The following is a 17,915-nucleotide window of genomic DNA, read 5'->3' on the forward strand; positions in this document are numbered from 1 at the left end:
TGTAGATAAATGATGCGTAAAGATTAAGAATTACCTGGATGGATAGAGGAAGTTATTTCAAATCGGAACTGCAGCTGGCCACTGACATGATCTGTAGGAAGCCTGCGACCAAGAGTGTAGCTTACAACCCTGTCCCTGCAAGAAAAAAAATATTGTCACAATAGACTATAACCTACCAAATGTCTACTGTCCACAGATAAAGCTGCTGTGTCCTACAAAAATACATAATGAGTTTCAAAGTCTATTCAACCCAGCCATGAGGGCATGTTGACTTGCATATGTGAGAACAAATGGCAGAGCAGGAGAGGACAATGTCTTCAATTACAATGGAACAGCTGCGTCAGTGATTCAGACAGGCTTCTGGGATACACACGCACATATGTATATATATAGAGAGAGAGAACGGTGGGAATGGAACTTCTGCAGCATGGGTATGAGAATATCAACATGGGAAGCAAACAACTCCCACTTCAGCTATTGTAACAAGACTTTACTTCCCTGCTGATCTGACCGTATCTACCCTTTGCAGAACCTCACATTTTTGTATTTCCTTCCCTTCACCATCCACATAAAATTCAGCTTTCCTGTCCTTTCTTTCCAAATCCTGGACAGGCCAGTCCCCGCTTACCACTTTCTTGTTTCAAACTGGTTGAATGACTACTCTTCATCTCTTTCCACCCCTCTTACCTCTATGAAGCTGAAATATCAGGAGAACACCTTCCTGACAAGGTTGATCAATGACTCCATTCTGTCCTTGTGCAGGTCCCTCCCTTTGCCACACTTCATCCACCCCTCAGAACAGAATGAAACTACAGAAGAGATTAACTTCCCAGCTGCCCAAAATGAGGCTGAATCAATGTTTGCAAAGCATTTTTGACTGCAGAGGGTTCACTAGATAGTAATAGTTATACATCTTTTGAAGAAACATAGTTCACTTTCAGTTGGGCCCAATATATTTGCTAGGATAGTTTCACATGCATTGGAAACTCATATAAATGAGATGATCTCAAGGTTTACACATGATCTTGGTTGTATACTTCACATTGAGCTTGCCTGAGATTTAAAAGCCACCATGGTATCAAAACTAAACCAGATCTAGGTGCAGGCTGGAGGCACGGCTCTTGGCAAAGTATACCCTTAGATAGACAGTGTTTACCATAAGGAAGTAAAATAGGAGGATATAATCAGATGATGATGACAAATCTTTCCACATTGAGGGAAGCCAGTGATATCAGTTATAGGGCTCCACCTTACCCAAGCTGTTCTTTTCCATCTGGTTTCTAAAAAGCCACTCTATCTTTCTTACTTGAGAAACAGGGAGGTAGTTTAGTCCCTTCTGGTAGATTCAGCTGTCAATATCACAGCCAGTTTCTGAAACAGCTGTTCAAAAACACTTCCAACAAGCTCAGCTTCCTGCTGTTCTGATGAACTGAGATCCAATTTTCTGAAGTGCCCTCTTGGGAACTGCATTGCCTATGTTCTTCTCAGTAGATTACTCTTTCTCTCCCTGCTCCTCAAGGTCTAAACCTTAGAGTTCACAGCCAACTTTTTAGCTTTGTTGACATGCTATCCATCCCTCATAAATTGGTGTGTTACTTTGTCTGCACACACCTTCCAAGGACATTCTTAAAAAGGGGAAGCAGGACAAGACTGCTGATTTGAACCGGTTACTCCTTGGCAGCAAGGGAGGGTCAGAAAGATTTAGTTACAACATGACACATATATTTTATAGTATCTCCACTGTCTAGAAATTAAATGAAGGAGGAACAGATTTGGCAAGATTTCAGCCCATATTAATTCCCTGAAACATGAAAATAGCCTGTTGATAACATTAAAACAATGTTTAAATTGAAAATATTGCACTCTCCAGATTTGTGGTCACGATACACACAAAATCTTTCTTAAATGCCAGCTCTCATGTTTCAAAATGCAATGGATAAGGCTATAGAGAAAAATTACTGGCTGGATAATAGTTGTATAAATTCTAATTAACATAATTCAACAGGCAACTCTCAGTTTGATAACTCCCCCTCAACATAATTGTAACACTATAATGATACATCATCAGGGACTTAAATGGCAGCACACTCCTCAAAAAGCTCAAGGTAACACGAGCAGCAAAATTACCCTATGGCATGTCTTTCCAAGAGGCGCTGAACTGGCATAGACAGTTTTCCCAGGAAACGCTTGATGATCGGTCGGCTCTTTGCAAATTTGTCCTTAACTTCTATTTCCAGGACATCCGTGGGCAGGGAGACAAAGCTGAATTGCTGCAAGAAAAGAAGAGCACAGAACATGAAGCTGGTATCCAAGCCACGGCAACAAAATCCTGCTAGCATCTGATTGACCTGTGGGACTGTCTGTTTTTTTCACAGTCCTTGGACCCCAAGACACAGGCCTGCAAAATAAAAAAGCTTGTTCTCAAAGCAAGTAGGTAAAAGCACACTATATGTACTGTGTAACATTATATAATTGGGCTTGGGGAACGCAGGAATTTAATTTATTCATATCATATTAGAATCCAAACACTCTACACAAGGCTTGTCTATGATAAGGACAGTACACCTATGGGAATCTAATGTACTCTGCCCTACCAGTGATTGCTGCTCTAAATGGGAATGTAAATCATTACAGATTATGTTTTTTCCCTTCCCCCTCCCCATGTTCTAAAAACTTTAAATAGCTGCAGGGAAGTACAACTGAACTAGCAGCCTGGAGAGATGTTTAGTCAGCATTTCCCTCCACCAGACCCATGGCCATTCAGCTATGCAGCACACCTCAGCTATTGAGAAGTATCGATCTAATGAAGGGAAGGCCAGCTGATCACAATTTTTAGATATATATTTAGATACATATTGAAATTTCTCCCTCTCTTTCTCATCCCTGCCCAACCTTAGTAGGAAAAAGTCTGAAATTAGTGTTTGTCTGTATCAATCTCCTAACCCAGCACACAATATGATTCCACAAAGCTAAACCAGAAGGTAAGCCATGGCACAGGCACCAGAACCAATGGTACTAGGGAAGACAGGGATGGCAACATCTAAAACTGGTGGTGTCACTGCAGGCTTTGAAACATGACCACCACCTCAGCTGATTTGGTTTTAAGAACATCTACTTTTACTTACATGTAATGTTTCAGTAATATTTTAGTGAATGTGTGCATGCAAAATCAGGAAGGAGGGTAATATTTTAGGTTTTGAGTGCAAGGAAGTTCATGTATACAGATTCCAAGCATAAGAGCATTACAGCATCTGGAGATGTAGGTGTGTCCCCATAAGGAAAGCAGAGCTTGTTATTTAGGAATAACAATGCTGGTGACATGGGTCACTGAATCCTTTCTGCCAAACAGACCTGCTACTACTAGGGTATCATCAATCACACAAAAATAAAATAAAATAAAATAAAATAAAATAAAATAAAATAAAATAAAATAAAATAAAATAAAATAAAATAAAATAAAATAAAATAAAATAAAATAAAATAAAATAAAATAAAATAAAATAAAATAAAATAAAATAAAATAAAATGGCATCTCTGCTGTGGCGCACAAAAGCTGGCTATCTGTGAGACTGCTGTTTGTCTAACTGAAAAGTCAGTATTAAACTGGAAGCCGACTTCTGTAGTAAGTGAATATTGAGATAGATGAAAGGATTTTCTATCTTTTCCCAGTGCCAAAAACAATCTTCACAACAGAACAGTGCTCTGGGTTATTGAGACTTGGAGTTAAGCCCTAAATTGTTTGCTCTATTGGATCATGATCTAATTTCCAGCAATGCTTAGTTTGAACAGCTTCAAGTGAAACCAACATGAGTGGGATATTCTATTAATTAAGTCCTGCAAAAAAAAAAGAAGCAAATAATGAGAGAAAAACATTTCAAATAACAGCAAAACATTATTTTCTTTTTATTTTCTACATCTTTGCAACAGGTTACCAAAGAACATAAAACCTACGAAGGGTAGGACATTAATTTCTCATGTACTTTGGAAGCAGCTTTATCAAAGTAAGTTGTATTACTGCTATTTCACCTGCTAAAAACCTTGGGTAACTGCCAATACATGACACTTACAAGGAAAGCAGAAGAAGGTAAATAACTTAATGAAGTTATTTTGCTGTACAGCATTTTATCATTTAATGAATTCTCCATTATAATGTTGTTGACAATTATACTGTAAAACAGCTTCTGTGAGTTAGAGCATACACACACACACAGGTAGAGACTGAACTGTCCTTAAGTGGAACGTAAAACCTAGATAAATGATTTGCACTTTCCTATGCTACTAATATTTTGTCTTGTGGTACAGCTCTGAAGTAAATCAGAACCTTCATGGACATTTGTTTCCATAATATCAGGTGGAACTGAGCCTGATGACTCCTTTCTTGCACAAGAAACACATTGACATTTTCCAGAGCATTTGTCAGCAACTGAGCAGAGAGAATGGCCACATGGAGCAAGATGTGTTAGAATCAACCAGAGGAAATGTCTGTATGTCTATTTTTTTCCTCACACTGCTGTGCCTCTTAGGCATAGAAATACAGTGATATTCCATATAATCTGTAAAATCAAACCGTATTCTGATTTCACCACCTGCCAACCACACTGCATTTGGGAATATATGAGACTGTCCTGGCCCATGATCACAGTTTCCAAGCACTGCTGCTAGAAGAATGTTCTGATATTTGAAAACAGCAGTGTCTTGGAAACACAATTAAGTCTTTAGGATCTGAAGTGTCCTGTGGCCAGGCTTAAAAGATTTACCATTTGGAAACCACTGCAGTTTGAGATCAAAACTGAACTCGGAGAGGTGGGTTTGGAGACAGTTTGTAAAATAGTAATAATTTTACATAATGCACTTTTCCATTATCTAAGCACCTGCTCCCACTGTTATTCTCATCTAATTTTAATTCTTAATTTTTTAGAGGTAATCCCTGACTGTGGATGCCTCTGGCTTAGGCCATCCACCCTGAAAATCCCTAAGGAGCGCTTGTTTTGAGGAACACACTGATCACCCACCCTTTGAAAAATTGGCCCCAGCAAAACACCTAGGTTTGATAAATTCATTTTCAAGAATCCCCAATCATTTATGAAAACACACAGGTTCTTGTAACATTTAAAGATTAGACTGTCATCTTCTTTGGTTGAGGAACCAAATCAAACCCTCATTTCTCTCTCTTCCTTCACCTTCTGTTCTGACAAGTGCTAGCCCCTGTACCTTAGTTACAAAACATTGGCTGTTTTTACACTGTTCCATACTTGGCCCTTAATATCATATTTATCTGCAAGAAAAAGAGCCCTGAATTTCATGGTCTTCTCTAAAATGTGGGCCCACTGCTGAAAGAAACAGGGGACCGAGCTCATTATACAGGACATGTATAACGGCTGTAAAGCGGCTGAAGTACTGAATGCCGTTTTTACCAGGAAGATCAGCCTTCAGGAATCCCAGGGGGAAAGGATGAAACAAGGAAGATACACCCGAGGTGGAAGAGGATCAGGTCAGAAAATACTTAAACAAACTGGGCGTACATATACCCGTGGGCCCTGATGGGATGTCCACAAGTACTGAGGGAGCTGGCAGACATCATTGCGAGATCAGTCTCAATCATCTCTGAATGATCACAGCAACTGGGCAAAATGCATGGGGACTGGAGGAAAGCAAATGTCATTCCTGTCTTCAAGAAGGGAAAGAGAATTACAGGCTGATCAATTAATCTAGAAATAATTTCCAGGCACATGAAGGACAAGAAAATCATCACTAGTAATCAGCATGAATTCACCAAAAGGAAGTCATGCTTGGCCAATTTGACAAACTTCTATGATGAAATGACCAACCCAGTAGATCAGGGAAGAGCAGCAGATATTGTCTGCCTTGACTTCAGTGAGGCTTGGGACACTGCCTCCTGTAAGATCCTCACATGTTGAGGTATGGGCTGGATGGCAGAGAGTGAGATGGACGGAAAACTGGCTGAACAGCTGGGCCCAGAGGGTGGTGATCAGTGTCACAATGTTTAGGTGGAGGCCACTGACTAGCAGAGTACCCATAGTGTCCATACTGCTCCTGTCCTATTTAACATCTTCATTAATGATCTGGACGAAGGGGCAGAGGATACCCGAAACAAGTTTGCAAAACTGGGAGGAGTGATGGATACACCAGAGGGTCATGCTGCCGTCCACAGTACCATCCTTGATAGGATGGAGAAATGGGCTGACAGGAGCCTCATGAAGTTCAGCACCTGGCACCATGTGCATGCAGCCCCTGGCACCATGTTGGGTGGCCCCAGCATGTCAAGGGAGGTGATCCTTCCCCTCAGCATCGGTGAGGCCACTCATGGGGCCTCTCTTGGGGTGTCCAGTTCTGAGCTTCTCAGTACCAGAGAGACATGGAGATACTGGAGAAAGTCTAACAAAGGGCCACAGAGATTAAGGGATTCAAGCATCTCTCCTATGATGAAAGACTGAGAGAGCTGAGACTATTCAGCCTGGAGAAGAGAAGGCTTAGGGGGATCTCATCAATGTATATAAATACCTGAAGAGAGAGTGCAAAGAAGATGGAGCCAGATTCCTTTCAGTGGTGCCCAGTGACTAGACAAGAGGAAATTGGAACAAACTAAAACACTGCGGGTTCCCTCTGAATGTCAGGAAGTAATTTTTAGTTGACTGAGCAATGGCACAGGTTGCCCAGAGAGGTTATGGAGTCTTCCTCCTTGGAAATATATGAAAACCATCTGGACAGGGTCCTGGTCAACCTTCTTTAGGTGTCTGCTTAAGCAGAGGGGTTAGACCAGATGACTTCCTGACTTAAACCATTACGTGATTGTGTGAATATGTATTTTTGTACCAGCTATGAAAAGAAAACTGGATTATCCTCCTCACTCAGTGGTATATATGATAATATTTTGGGTAGTGGATTTCAAACAACGAGGTCTGGTTCAAAGCACATGGAAGTAACAGGGAGGAAAATGGTTGATGTTAATGAAGACTTTGAAACAGTCTCATAGGATGGCAGAAAATGATAACCTCTTGCAGTAACAGTGGAAATCAGTTTACTCAGTGAAACCTCATGACATCTATATTACATCTGTACCAGCCCCTGACAAGCCCTATTCCCAACATCTCCTCTGTCAATCATCACTACTTGATTTGTGTCATCTAGGAAAAACACTTCTGTCTTTTGAAATTCTTATTTCTGGTCAGAGCCACTAGAGCTAAGGGACTGTGGGCAAAGACAAATGAGGAGAATTCTTCCCCGTATAATCTGTGGAGCCATGTCAGATATTGCTGTACTCGCTACTGCATCAAGATTAGATCCACAGTCAGTGTCTAGAGACAGATTATGGGCATAACACTCAGCTCCCAGAAGGGATGCTTAAAAAAATAGCTTTTAAAATTTTTAAATAAAAAATGTTTTTGGTCAGAATGTGTGTTGTGAGCTGAAAGCTGAGCAGTCTGAGAAGCTTGAGCAGTCTATTTTTAGACTCTTTTTAATACAAAGAAGAACCTAGCTCTTGTCCTCAATGATGTTATTGGAAGGATTTTCACAATTGCTGGCAACATGATGAAGCCAAATTATAAACATGCAAAACAATTAGAAAATACCCATGGATCTTACTTTTCCCAGCAACCAAATTTCAGCCTTCCCAAAGCAAATTAAACTTTTTGCAGAATTTTCTCATTTTTTCAGTTTTTTTCCTCAGCAGGATAGTGTATTACATATGCAAATTTCTTTAATTTTCATCAAAGATAAGTCCTATGTATCTACAACTTTCAACTACTCTGTAACAAATATCATCATTAGGAGTAGAAAACTCATAATGCTTTATTAAAACAAAACAGATAAAGAATCTAAAAATTATTTTGTTTGTGGTTACTATTTCTCAAATACTCTTCCTTTGCTTTAATAACTCACCATGCCCTTACTGAGTGTGTATCTATGAAGGTTAAGAAAAAATCATACAGATTCTTTTTAGGAGGATGGATAGTGTTTATAGGCCTTGTTGCTTGTGCTGGAAGTTGGAGATTTATAGAGGGTCAGGTGTAAAGATGCTACTAAGCATCGTTATGAGGTATGAAAGGGCAGAAACCTATTTTTCTGCAAGACTAGGTGCCTGTGGGAACTCCCACTCATGCTACACTTTTTACAAAACAATCAAAACAAAAAAAGGTTGAGTTCCTTGAATCACAGCTGCTAGTGCAAACTCTGCAAAACTGGACAAGAAATTCATGCAACCTACTGGAATCCAAAGGCACTAACGTTTACATGGAGACTAACTGTAAAATAGCGTACTCAAGTTTACATAAACAGGCTTTTTCCACAAATAACAAAATGAAAATCTAATTTCTGTCATTTTTTAAATACTGATGTTCTGACAGCTTTTTTGAAAGGTTTAGATTCTCCAGCTGTCCAGAGGCCAACCAAACTTTAAAATGACTTCATGGATTTTGTTTGTGACTTTGTCTGTGGCTTTCTTTGTACTTTATTACAAACACACTTAAAGGAAGACATCGCTTTCAAGTTTTCAACTCACCTACCAAATCAGTTAGTTTCAACACTAAAGCCTCCCCCAAGGAAAAGACTTTGTCCAATGTTCATTTATATATTTATTTGGATATCTGCAGTAAACAGGACACCTGGGAAGGACAATCCACATAAAATTTTAGTGACAGCTAGAATACATTTTCACTTAATTCCCTTATAAAAACTCAAGTAAAATGCACTGTGAAAATGTGTGTGGGGGGAAAAACTCTTAAGATATCATGGAATCCAACGTTTATAGTTGCTGTGCAGTAGTCAGTGGATAGATGGGTAACCAACAAGAAATTAAAACTTTATTCTTATTAGCCCAAACCAGTAACTACCTACAATACTACATCAGCCACAACACATTACCTTGCATATCACACCAACCATCACATGGTATGAAATGACTCTTAGAACTTCAGATGACACAGGACACTGCACACTCCACAGAGGAGATGGCAGATTGCCTCATCTAAACTGCCGAGAAATTACCCTTAGGAACAGCTTGTTTCTCACTGGGCACCTGGCCCTAAAAGGTGTCAGACCCCATACCATCCATGTGGTGGATCAGTTGTCTCCTTGTGTGATCCTTACCAGCCAAAGATGAGAATGCTCCTGTTCATAGGTTAGATATAAATGAATGGAGATCAGGACCCCTTCACAGTGAGGAGCACCACTAGAAGGATGAGGTGGGCAACTAGCTGCTCCTGCGATTTGTGCTGGAAGACTGCTCCCAGACTGGAAAACCCTGAGAGTTAAAAGCTTGAACTCAGCAGTGTTCAAGAAGCTCTTGGACAAGGTGCTACGAGTTATGATTTAGTAGCTTAGTGGGTAGTATTGGTGATAGGAGGACGGTTGGACTAGATGATCTTATAGGTCCTTTCCAACCTTGTGTTTCTATGATTCTATGATGGAAAGAACCATGTCAACATACTAACTCTTGGGCTAAGCAGACAATATCATCAGTTTGGGCTCTGCCCAGTGAAGTCATTAGGATACTCCTACTCATTTACACAGATTTTGCACACCTGCCTCTTCCCTGTGGATTCACTCTCACAGAGACGCAAATCAGAGTCAAAGCTATCTAGGATCAGATGACACATCCATTCTCTCAAATGATCTCGACATAAACACAGATCTGAATTTATACCACTACTGTTATCTTGGAGCAAGATCTGAAAACACTGTAGTAAAGGGAGGTTCAGATAGCAAGCTGCTTCTTAGTGCCAAGATTATTTTTTTTTTTTCTGGCTTCTAAACCCGAGGATGGTTTTACATACACAGATAATTCATTTTCTTACCATAAACAGATTTTGTGGGGGTTTTGTGCATGACTTACATGAGGTGAAGACTGAAGGCACATGCTAATACTGACCTGGCAGAATACATCTGTATCCATTTATAAGATAATAAAAACATTTCCAGAGTCTGAGAACAGTTTTCATAGAAAGCCAACTAATGATGATGATGATTAATTCTCATGTTTTATTTTTAACAACATTATTTGCATCCCTGAATATGGATAGATCATAGCGATGAGCTCTCAATAACATTATTAAGGAAGCTGTTGACATGAACTGAGTATGTCCACTAGCACTGATTAGACAAGTTAAGTGCAAGTCAAATCCTAAGAACAGTCAGTATAATAACTGGTGAAAGGTAGGTAAATTAATATATTGGTGACAGGAAGAATTAGGCTCTTGATTTGGAGTTGAATAAGTGATACAATTAAACAGAATTTATTTGTGATACCCATCATGTCACAGGGACAATATAAGAAGAAGTAAATCTTAAAAGGCTGTAAATTACTTTTGATGGATGAAGACAGATTTAGTCTTTCAGCTGAATATTTCATTAGTGGGCTTTTCATTTCATATACTCTACTGAAACAATTACATCCTTAACGCACTCACCACTCTCCATCTGTATGATTCTGCTCCCCATTCAAAAATCTCCTGTACGTCACTACTGTCCCATACAACACTACTTACGTGAGCAACTGGATAAGCTTGTGGGGAACTCCAGTTTCTTAAACTTATTACGGTAGTCCTCAATAACAACAGAAAATATTGCAGTGTCACTAACTTAGGACACAGAGCCCCATGGCTGCTGAAGGCTGGGACATCCCTACAAATACTCCTAGAGAGTCTTTGCCTTGGGATTCAGCAGTTAAATTTAGAACAACTCCTGGAAGAAATCAAGTATAAACAGTGCTTTAAGAGTTACAATTTTTCTTCATCTCTCATATGTTGTGCACAAGTTTATGAGTACAGAACAGACTGGAAATATTTTAGGACTCTTTTGAGTACTAAAATTCAAGGCCAGCAACATTGCTAGTATTCTAAGTGCGGAAGCTGCAATAAAAATGTGTTTCTAGAAGAATGACATATTAAAATAAGCTAGATATTTTTTTCACTCTTTAACCCATTCCTGAAGGAACTGAAGATATCTTGGGCTTTTGCCAGTCATCACGGGATATTAAAACAATCTTACACAAAGTGTAAAATAAATATGGTTTGACCCAAATGGCCATGTGCGTCAGAATGTCATATGCTGAAGCTACCACTCACAAGGCTTTACTCATGCCTTTTGGCAAAACCTTTGGCAAAACTCATACCGAAATCAGGATCTGGATTTCACTACATATATGGTGGACTTACAGTTAGGTGTAAAGGTTTGCCTGTTTCTGCAGCAGATTATTTTGTATTTGCCAGTAGAAGGGAGAGAAAGGTTATCTAAGCAAAACAATTCAAATAAAAAAAGTTCAATCAGTGTGATATTCCTCTTGCTCTTTACATTTTGGACTTTTGATGAAATCGTGCATTAATTCTGTGAGGCGATGGTAGGACTGTCAACATCCAGTGCTCTTAATATTGGATCAAAATCAGATCAAATACAACCTGCATCCAGTTTAAATTCATACTGTTGATTCAAATAGAGTTAAAGTATCTTGAATGGTTTTACTGGAAACATTAATCTTTGGTCAAGAATCTCCTGCTTGCGCCACTCTAGGTTTGTTCTACATCATCATATGGCCAACATAAAGCCTCAAGAGAAGCACAGAGCTAACATAAACCCCATATTGCATGCTCTGGCTACTTTGACAAAGTGCCTTTTCAGTCCCAGTACTGCTGGGTGATCCATCATACACTAGTCCAGCATTTATGATCATAAAACCAGTGGCTGAGTTATAAACCTGCATCATAAGAAACGGAGCTCCAAAACATCACTCAGAGAGCCAACTGCACTCATATAATCTTGGCAGTCTTGCAACCAGCATACAAACCTTACCACGGGTGCCTGTATAGAAGCCTTTTCTCCCCAAATCACCACCCCCTGGCCTTCGAGCCCCTGTTTCTGTCTTCTGATTGTGTGTTGGTAATCTGAAGAGACAGGCTTCATGACAACATATTCAAGTACAGTATTTTTGAAAGGTTGTAGGTTATCTGAGGTGCAGAGAGTATAAGTTATACATGTGTAAATACTGTAATTCTGTTTATCAGATGTGACACATTAACTACTATTTGTTAAGTGATCTGGCAACAGAGTGCTGAACACCTCTGCTTACACGCATCAATTAATTCACCAGTGAAATGCAGCTATATTCAGAGTGATAAAGTGGCCACCCAAAACATTAACAATATTTTTAAAGGCTGAGGGAAAGAAACAAAGAAACAAAGAGTGAAGCTGCAGGGAGTTGAGTTGGTTTGTATCCTCGTACTGGGCTCCTACTTCAATGCAATCTGCTCTTCCAGAACTAGGATTATAGGAGTTGAAATTCACTGTGTCATTTAACAGATAATACTTCCTTAAATATATGGATAGTTGCAGCAGCCAACTTTTATAGCCATCTCACTGACCATTCCTTTAGGCTCTCTATCTACTCACTAGTAAATAACAAAATCTAAAGAAGCAGCTAGTTCAAACAAACTGCCACAGTTAAGAAATGTCATAAATAGGTCTTAGGGAAGGTCCAGAGGGGTTAAAGTACTTTATCTACAAATATATTGACAGAACTTGCCACTCAGCTTGAGGTATGTGAACTACTTCTTAAACGAGTTTACTCTGTTGCTTATGACCTCCAACGATCTGTACTGCTTGCCTGAACTGTCTATCACTTTGTACTGGTTGACAAATAAAATGTTCTTATTCTTCTAACATCAATATTAGAAGAAAGATGGTCAACTTCCCCAACTCTACCAGATAAACAGAAGATTTGGGAAAAGAACACTTTTTTTTTTTTTTTTTTTTTCTCCACAGATTTCCTTTGCCGATCATTGGCAATCGCTCTGAAGCGTGCCAACCAATGTCAGGAGTGGCATGGGGTCACTACATTCCAAACAAGTCATTTGGATGCTGCTGACATGTTTCAGATGACAGCAGAGTTTACCACATAGATTCAAGCTGTCCAGCATCACCTGGTTTCCAGGACCTCATCTATTTTGTTTAACAGTACAGATGTTGCTGAAGAATGCACCAGATTGAAAGTAGAGCAAGGAATATGAAAAGAACCTGGTCCATTAACCATAAATCAGCAGTAAGTTCCCCATCTGAGGAGAACTTGTTTTTATTTCCTGCAGTGGCCTACTTCTCCTGGACTGTGTAGAGGTTCAGGCACCATCAGTAACTAGTCTAGATCTCCCCCAAAGTACTTACCAGTTGTCATCATTGCACACTGCAATATTCAACACTTTGGCTTAGCAGAACCTGATGTTATGCTTCTGTGAGTATGTAAAAACATACAGAAGCATCACAGAAGGACCCTCTCAACCACTGTAAGATACCACATGGTCTTTAATCTGCCTGAATGGTCTTTAATCTCACCGAATAATTCTCAGTGAGTGTTCTTTTTTTGAGCCCTGCTACAAGCACCAAAACGTCAAATGTATCTCTTATCACTTAGTAAGAAACTTCATTTTTTTAAGTCCTCTTGTCTAAAGCACAACTAAACAGAGCAATGGAAGAACAGCTTTAATTCACAGTAACTTGTGCTGAACAGTATTTGAATAGCCTGTGAAATGAAGAAGATCATCAATATTGCATGACACATGAAAAATTGCCAGAGGTATCATGGTGCTCCTAGAGTTTTCTTATAATGCAAGTGGTTACTCTGCAAATAGAACAGCCTGCTAGGTATATGAGGGGGGAAAATCAGAATGAATTAATATAAGCAAATGGACCATCTTCTCTTAGTCTTTAGGATTTTATTTTGATGATGAAGTCCTACAGAATTAAGGCAACACTTCTCTACTGAATTTACTCAAGGGTAATCAAGAACACAAAGATACCAGCTTGCAGTTACTTCTACAGTTTTAATTTCTCCATTCCAGACTTTTTCAAGTTAGCAGACAAAATAAATTAAATATGTCATTGAACTGTAAAAACAAAACAAAATAATAATAAAAAAATCTGTCTTCTATTTATATGGACTGTGACAGAGAACCTTAAGGAAGAACCACCCTTCTGAAATAATACATTGCCTGAAACAAATTTGTGGAATAACAACTAGTGACTGATTGATTTAATAAAATGGCTATGATTTTCTCAATATTATTAATTTCAGGTATTCACATCCATCAGTGAAAAGGGAGGACGGAAGAATGGCTACCACCACAATTCAGCAATAGTTTGTAGTCCTCCTTCTCTCCTTTCCCCATAAAAAACATAAAGTTGAAGGAGCCTAGGAACTTCTGTGCCAGAGAAGCCGATGTATTTTCAATAACGAAGACTTCAGAACAGCAGATGTGTAGAAACTGCAGCCCAAGTACATGCAGTTGAACATCTCCACATCAGCCAAAGGAAATACTCTGTTGGAAAAGAAATGTCAGCCCACAAACTCAGCCATATTTTATGCCCTGAGGAGAAGAGACCCTTGACACCTCATCAGGGCCACATCCTTACTCTGGGGTTATTGTACCCTGCAGCAGTGCAAAAAGACCTTGAATTGAGAGAAAATTACATTGGTTGTCTTTGTCAAGAGAAGTCTTCCAAGCAGTACTGAGTGCTTCCAGAATGCTGGCTTTCAGCCTCCAGCACAGCTGCTACATCCCTCTTTTAATATGGACAGCTTGTGTGCCACCTCAGCAGGTAACTCTGGCAGAGAGAGAACAGTGGGACCACAGCCACATCCTGAGTCCTCCTTTGAGCATCAACTCCTGGCATCCGTGCTCTCTGCAAACTCCCACAAATCCCATGCACGGTGTGGCACACATACAGCAGCATTCCTCTTCACGCCTGCCCGCCTCTAGGCCTGCGTCCTAAGCACTTTCTGCCAGCTCTCTGATCCTCCATGTCAGTTCCAGCTCCTCGGCTTGACCTGGGGCCCCTCAGCCAGATATGTCTGATGCTTGGAGCAAGAAAGACATTATGGCTTGGTGGATGGCTTGGTGGATGCCTCCTGACAGGGCCTTCCACTTAAGTGAGTTCTGTTAGAAGGCATTTTTCTCAGATGAGTTTTGAGGTGTCAAACCTTCCCCCAACAAAGGCTCACCTGTTGCATAACCTGATGTGATACCTAATTTCTTGACCATCCTCCTCAAAGTAGGAGTATTCAGTGACATTTCTTCCGTCTTCTTTACTAAAATTTTCATTCTTATGCAGTTTGACCTAATTGTCCCTAAACTACTTTGCAATTTGCATTTTATTTTGAATAGATCTATTTAATCTATTTATTTTCTTTTACTCTTTCCTGCAGTGAAAATATTGGTCTGACAGGGAACACCAGTAAATCACACCCTTTATGTCAGGCTCCTTTAATTTTAGAGAGATTCCTCATTCTTTCCTGTCTGTTTCCATTTTGGGTGTAATTTAAAAACAGCAGGCAGCAATTGAACTCTGAGATCTCATTAACACCCACTAAGCCCTTCCAACAAGGAGCAGCAGACTAGAGAGCATTTCTTCAAGGTGATGAGCAAATGTGCCAAAGCTGATTTTAATTTATATTACTGCTAATGTTTTTCAATCACATAGATTCTTTTTATTTGCATGCTATATTTACTCTATTTTATATAATGTCTCATCTCAGTGTAAGAGTACTACAAGAATTTACCAGCAGCCTTTCACATTACCCAAATTTATTTTTCCTTTCTCAGTTAGGCTTACCTTCAATAATTAACTTCATAAACTACATTCACAAAGTACAGCCCATCCCGAAAGTTTTACTATTTAAGCCTTTTGTGTTAAGATATGAAGTCATGAAATAGTCACGAAACTATTTAGCCAAGAAAGGGTTTGGAAAAAAAAAACAACAAACAACACACCAAAACCTTCCGTTGCTAGAGTAATTGACATGTTTTAAGATAAGTTTCAGCTCAACTGAACAAATTTCAGCTCAACTACTCACCTCTCCTTGCCAGATCGGGTTAACTGTATTACAAATGATCTTCGATCTTTTCTCCTGTCCATGATGAGGAAGCGCTGGAAAGATGCTATGTTTTCCAGGCTGGATGGAAATCTTCAAGTAAGGATCTGGATTGAAGAACATTCCTTTCTTCAGACCAAAAGCCTGGAAATCTGAAAGAAGGTTAACAAGATAAATAAATTTATTATTTTTCATATTGCAGGTAGCTCTCTGGGAGAAATAGATAGGAAGCCAATGAGGAATTCAAATAATACGGTGGGAATATAAAAAAATCATTATATTTCTTATGAGGTAATATAAAGCCAAATTATAATAATTCTGTGATTTAGGATTTAAAAATTACTATCTAATGAAATTGAAGATTTTACAACCTGATTGTGCAGACTAATGTGGCTTCTAAATTGGTGTTTATGGAACTAAACAGAAGAGATCTATTGATTTTTCTAAGGAGTTAAGCACTTGCTCAGCCTGATTCCAGTGATAGGACAACTTGAGAAGAGATGCATCCATTCATTTTACTACATAGACATGGCACTTGGTACACAATATATGCCAGTTCTCCTAGGTATCATTTTTCTATTTCTATGAAACTTAGCTTTTAGATGACTTTCTCTGTGAGAAGTCATTTTACATTTTTTCTACTTGAAAACTCCTCCTTCCGTGCATGGGTTAACTTTACCTCAGCTAACTTAGGAGATTGATATACATAACCTCCAAGTTTTGAGCAGGACTTTCTAACTGCAGAATTCCCAGGGAGTGCTGCACACGTTGTGCAGAGAAAATCCCAGCCCTCTGATCGTCTTTGTTGTCCTCCTCTGGACCACTCTAACAGGTCTGTGTCCTTCTTGTGCTGGGAACCCCAGAACTGGAGGCAGCACTTCAAGTGGGGCCTCACGAGGGCAGAGGAGAGGGGGACAATCACCTCCCTCGATCCTCTGGTCACTGCTCTGCTGATGTAGCCCAGGATGCAGTTGGCCCTATGGGCTGCAAGTACACACTGCTGCCCCATGTCGAGCTTTTGTTTTTGCTCATGTCTCTTTGCATGGAGCTTCTCTTCCTCTGTTTAAAGCTTAATTTCACATAGGGCTAAAAGCACTGGCTACTTTCTCTCCCTTACTTTATTGAAGAGGTACAAAGCATTAGTTAAGATGGTTTCCCAAATTTTTCAGATGTATTCTTAAACATTCAATTTACATATATGTTTTCTTTTAGGCAGGTTTTTAAAACAGTAATTTAAAATATCAGTGCTTAAACTCTCTCCTAATTTATAAAACAAAACAAAACAAAACAAACTAATTATTCTAGCACGTTATGGGAGATCATGTAAAACACTCCAGGCAGATTATTTTTGATGAATCTGAAAATCTTACACTTTCCACATCAACATCAGCATATTTTCAGAAAACAGCTATACCAAAACCAGGGAAAATATTCACTGAGTCGTATTTTGCTTCCTTCACCTATGGTAATAGCCAACACAATAAAATGTGTGAACTAAAAAGCAACTGTTTTCATTTTGGTTGATTTTGATTATATATTCCAGCACACAATTCATGTAGCAGACATTCAAAAGAGGTTGGACAGATGGTCCTGAAACATACTGTATTTTAAGAATCTTATTCTTGTAATGTTCTCTAACAAATAACAAAAAATAGGGGATGTCAGTACTAATATCCCATTTGAAAGTACTTTGCTGACACTATGTACTGCCAAGGTCCTAGCAATGCTTTTACACAAAGAAAAAGATCTGGTTCAAACTGATAACATGGATTTCTTTTCCAAGTGTGCAATGTCTGTGTTACTGGTAGGTATCTAATCTATCAGCCCTGCTGAAATCCTTTATGGCAAACTGTTTTGCTTTGGAAGTTGTACTGTTAAAAGTGCATTCCAGAAATAGAAGCCAAGATTGCAAAAGCACTATGAGTGACAAGGCCCAGCAGTATAATCGTGTCAGGCTGATAACACATGAGAGTAGAGAAAGACCTCTGAGATCTTATTTTCTTCTTCTCTGGTATTTCCTCAAAAGATTCTGAAACTGAAA

The 17,915-nt window shown here is 39.2% G+C and overlaps 1 protein-coding gene across 16 annotated transcripts in view; it reads right to left on the reverse strand.

Moving 5' to 3' along the window:
* Positions 1-17,915, reverse strand: part of HECW1 (HECT, C2 and WW domain containing E3 ubiquitin protein ligase 1) — a 255,444-nt gene that overhangs the window by 77,509 nt on the left and 160,020 nt on the right. For all 16 annotated transcript variants that reach the window (XR_011094036.1, XR_011094037.1, XR_011094038.1 and 13 more), the window contains 3 exons: positions 15,857-16,026; positions 2,128-2,270; positions 35-135 (listed from right to left, as the gene is read on the reverse strand). Coding sequence is in view for 13 of the 16 variants with exons in the window: in XM_068674879.1 (XP_068530980.1) it covers positions 35-135; positions 2,128-2,270; positions 15,857-16,026 (414 nt within the window). In the remaining 3 variants the exon portion in view is untranslated. The remainder of the gene's footprint in view (positions 1-34; positions 136-2,127; positions 2,271-15,856; positions 16,027-17,915) is intronic.

The sequence above is a fragment of the Anas acuta genome, chromosome 2 (genome assembly GCF_963932015.1).
Source record: "Anas acuta chromosome 2, bAnaAcu1.1, whole genome shotgun sequence".
Taxonomy (NCBI): domain Eukaryota; kingdom Metazoa; phylum Chordata; class Aves; order Anseriformes; family Anatidae; genus Anas; species Anas acuta.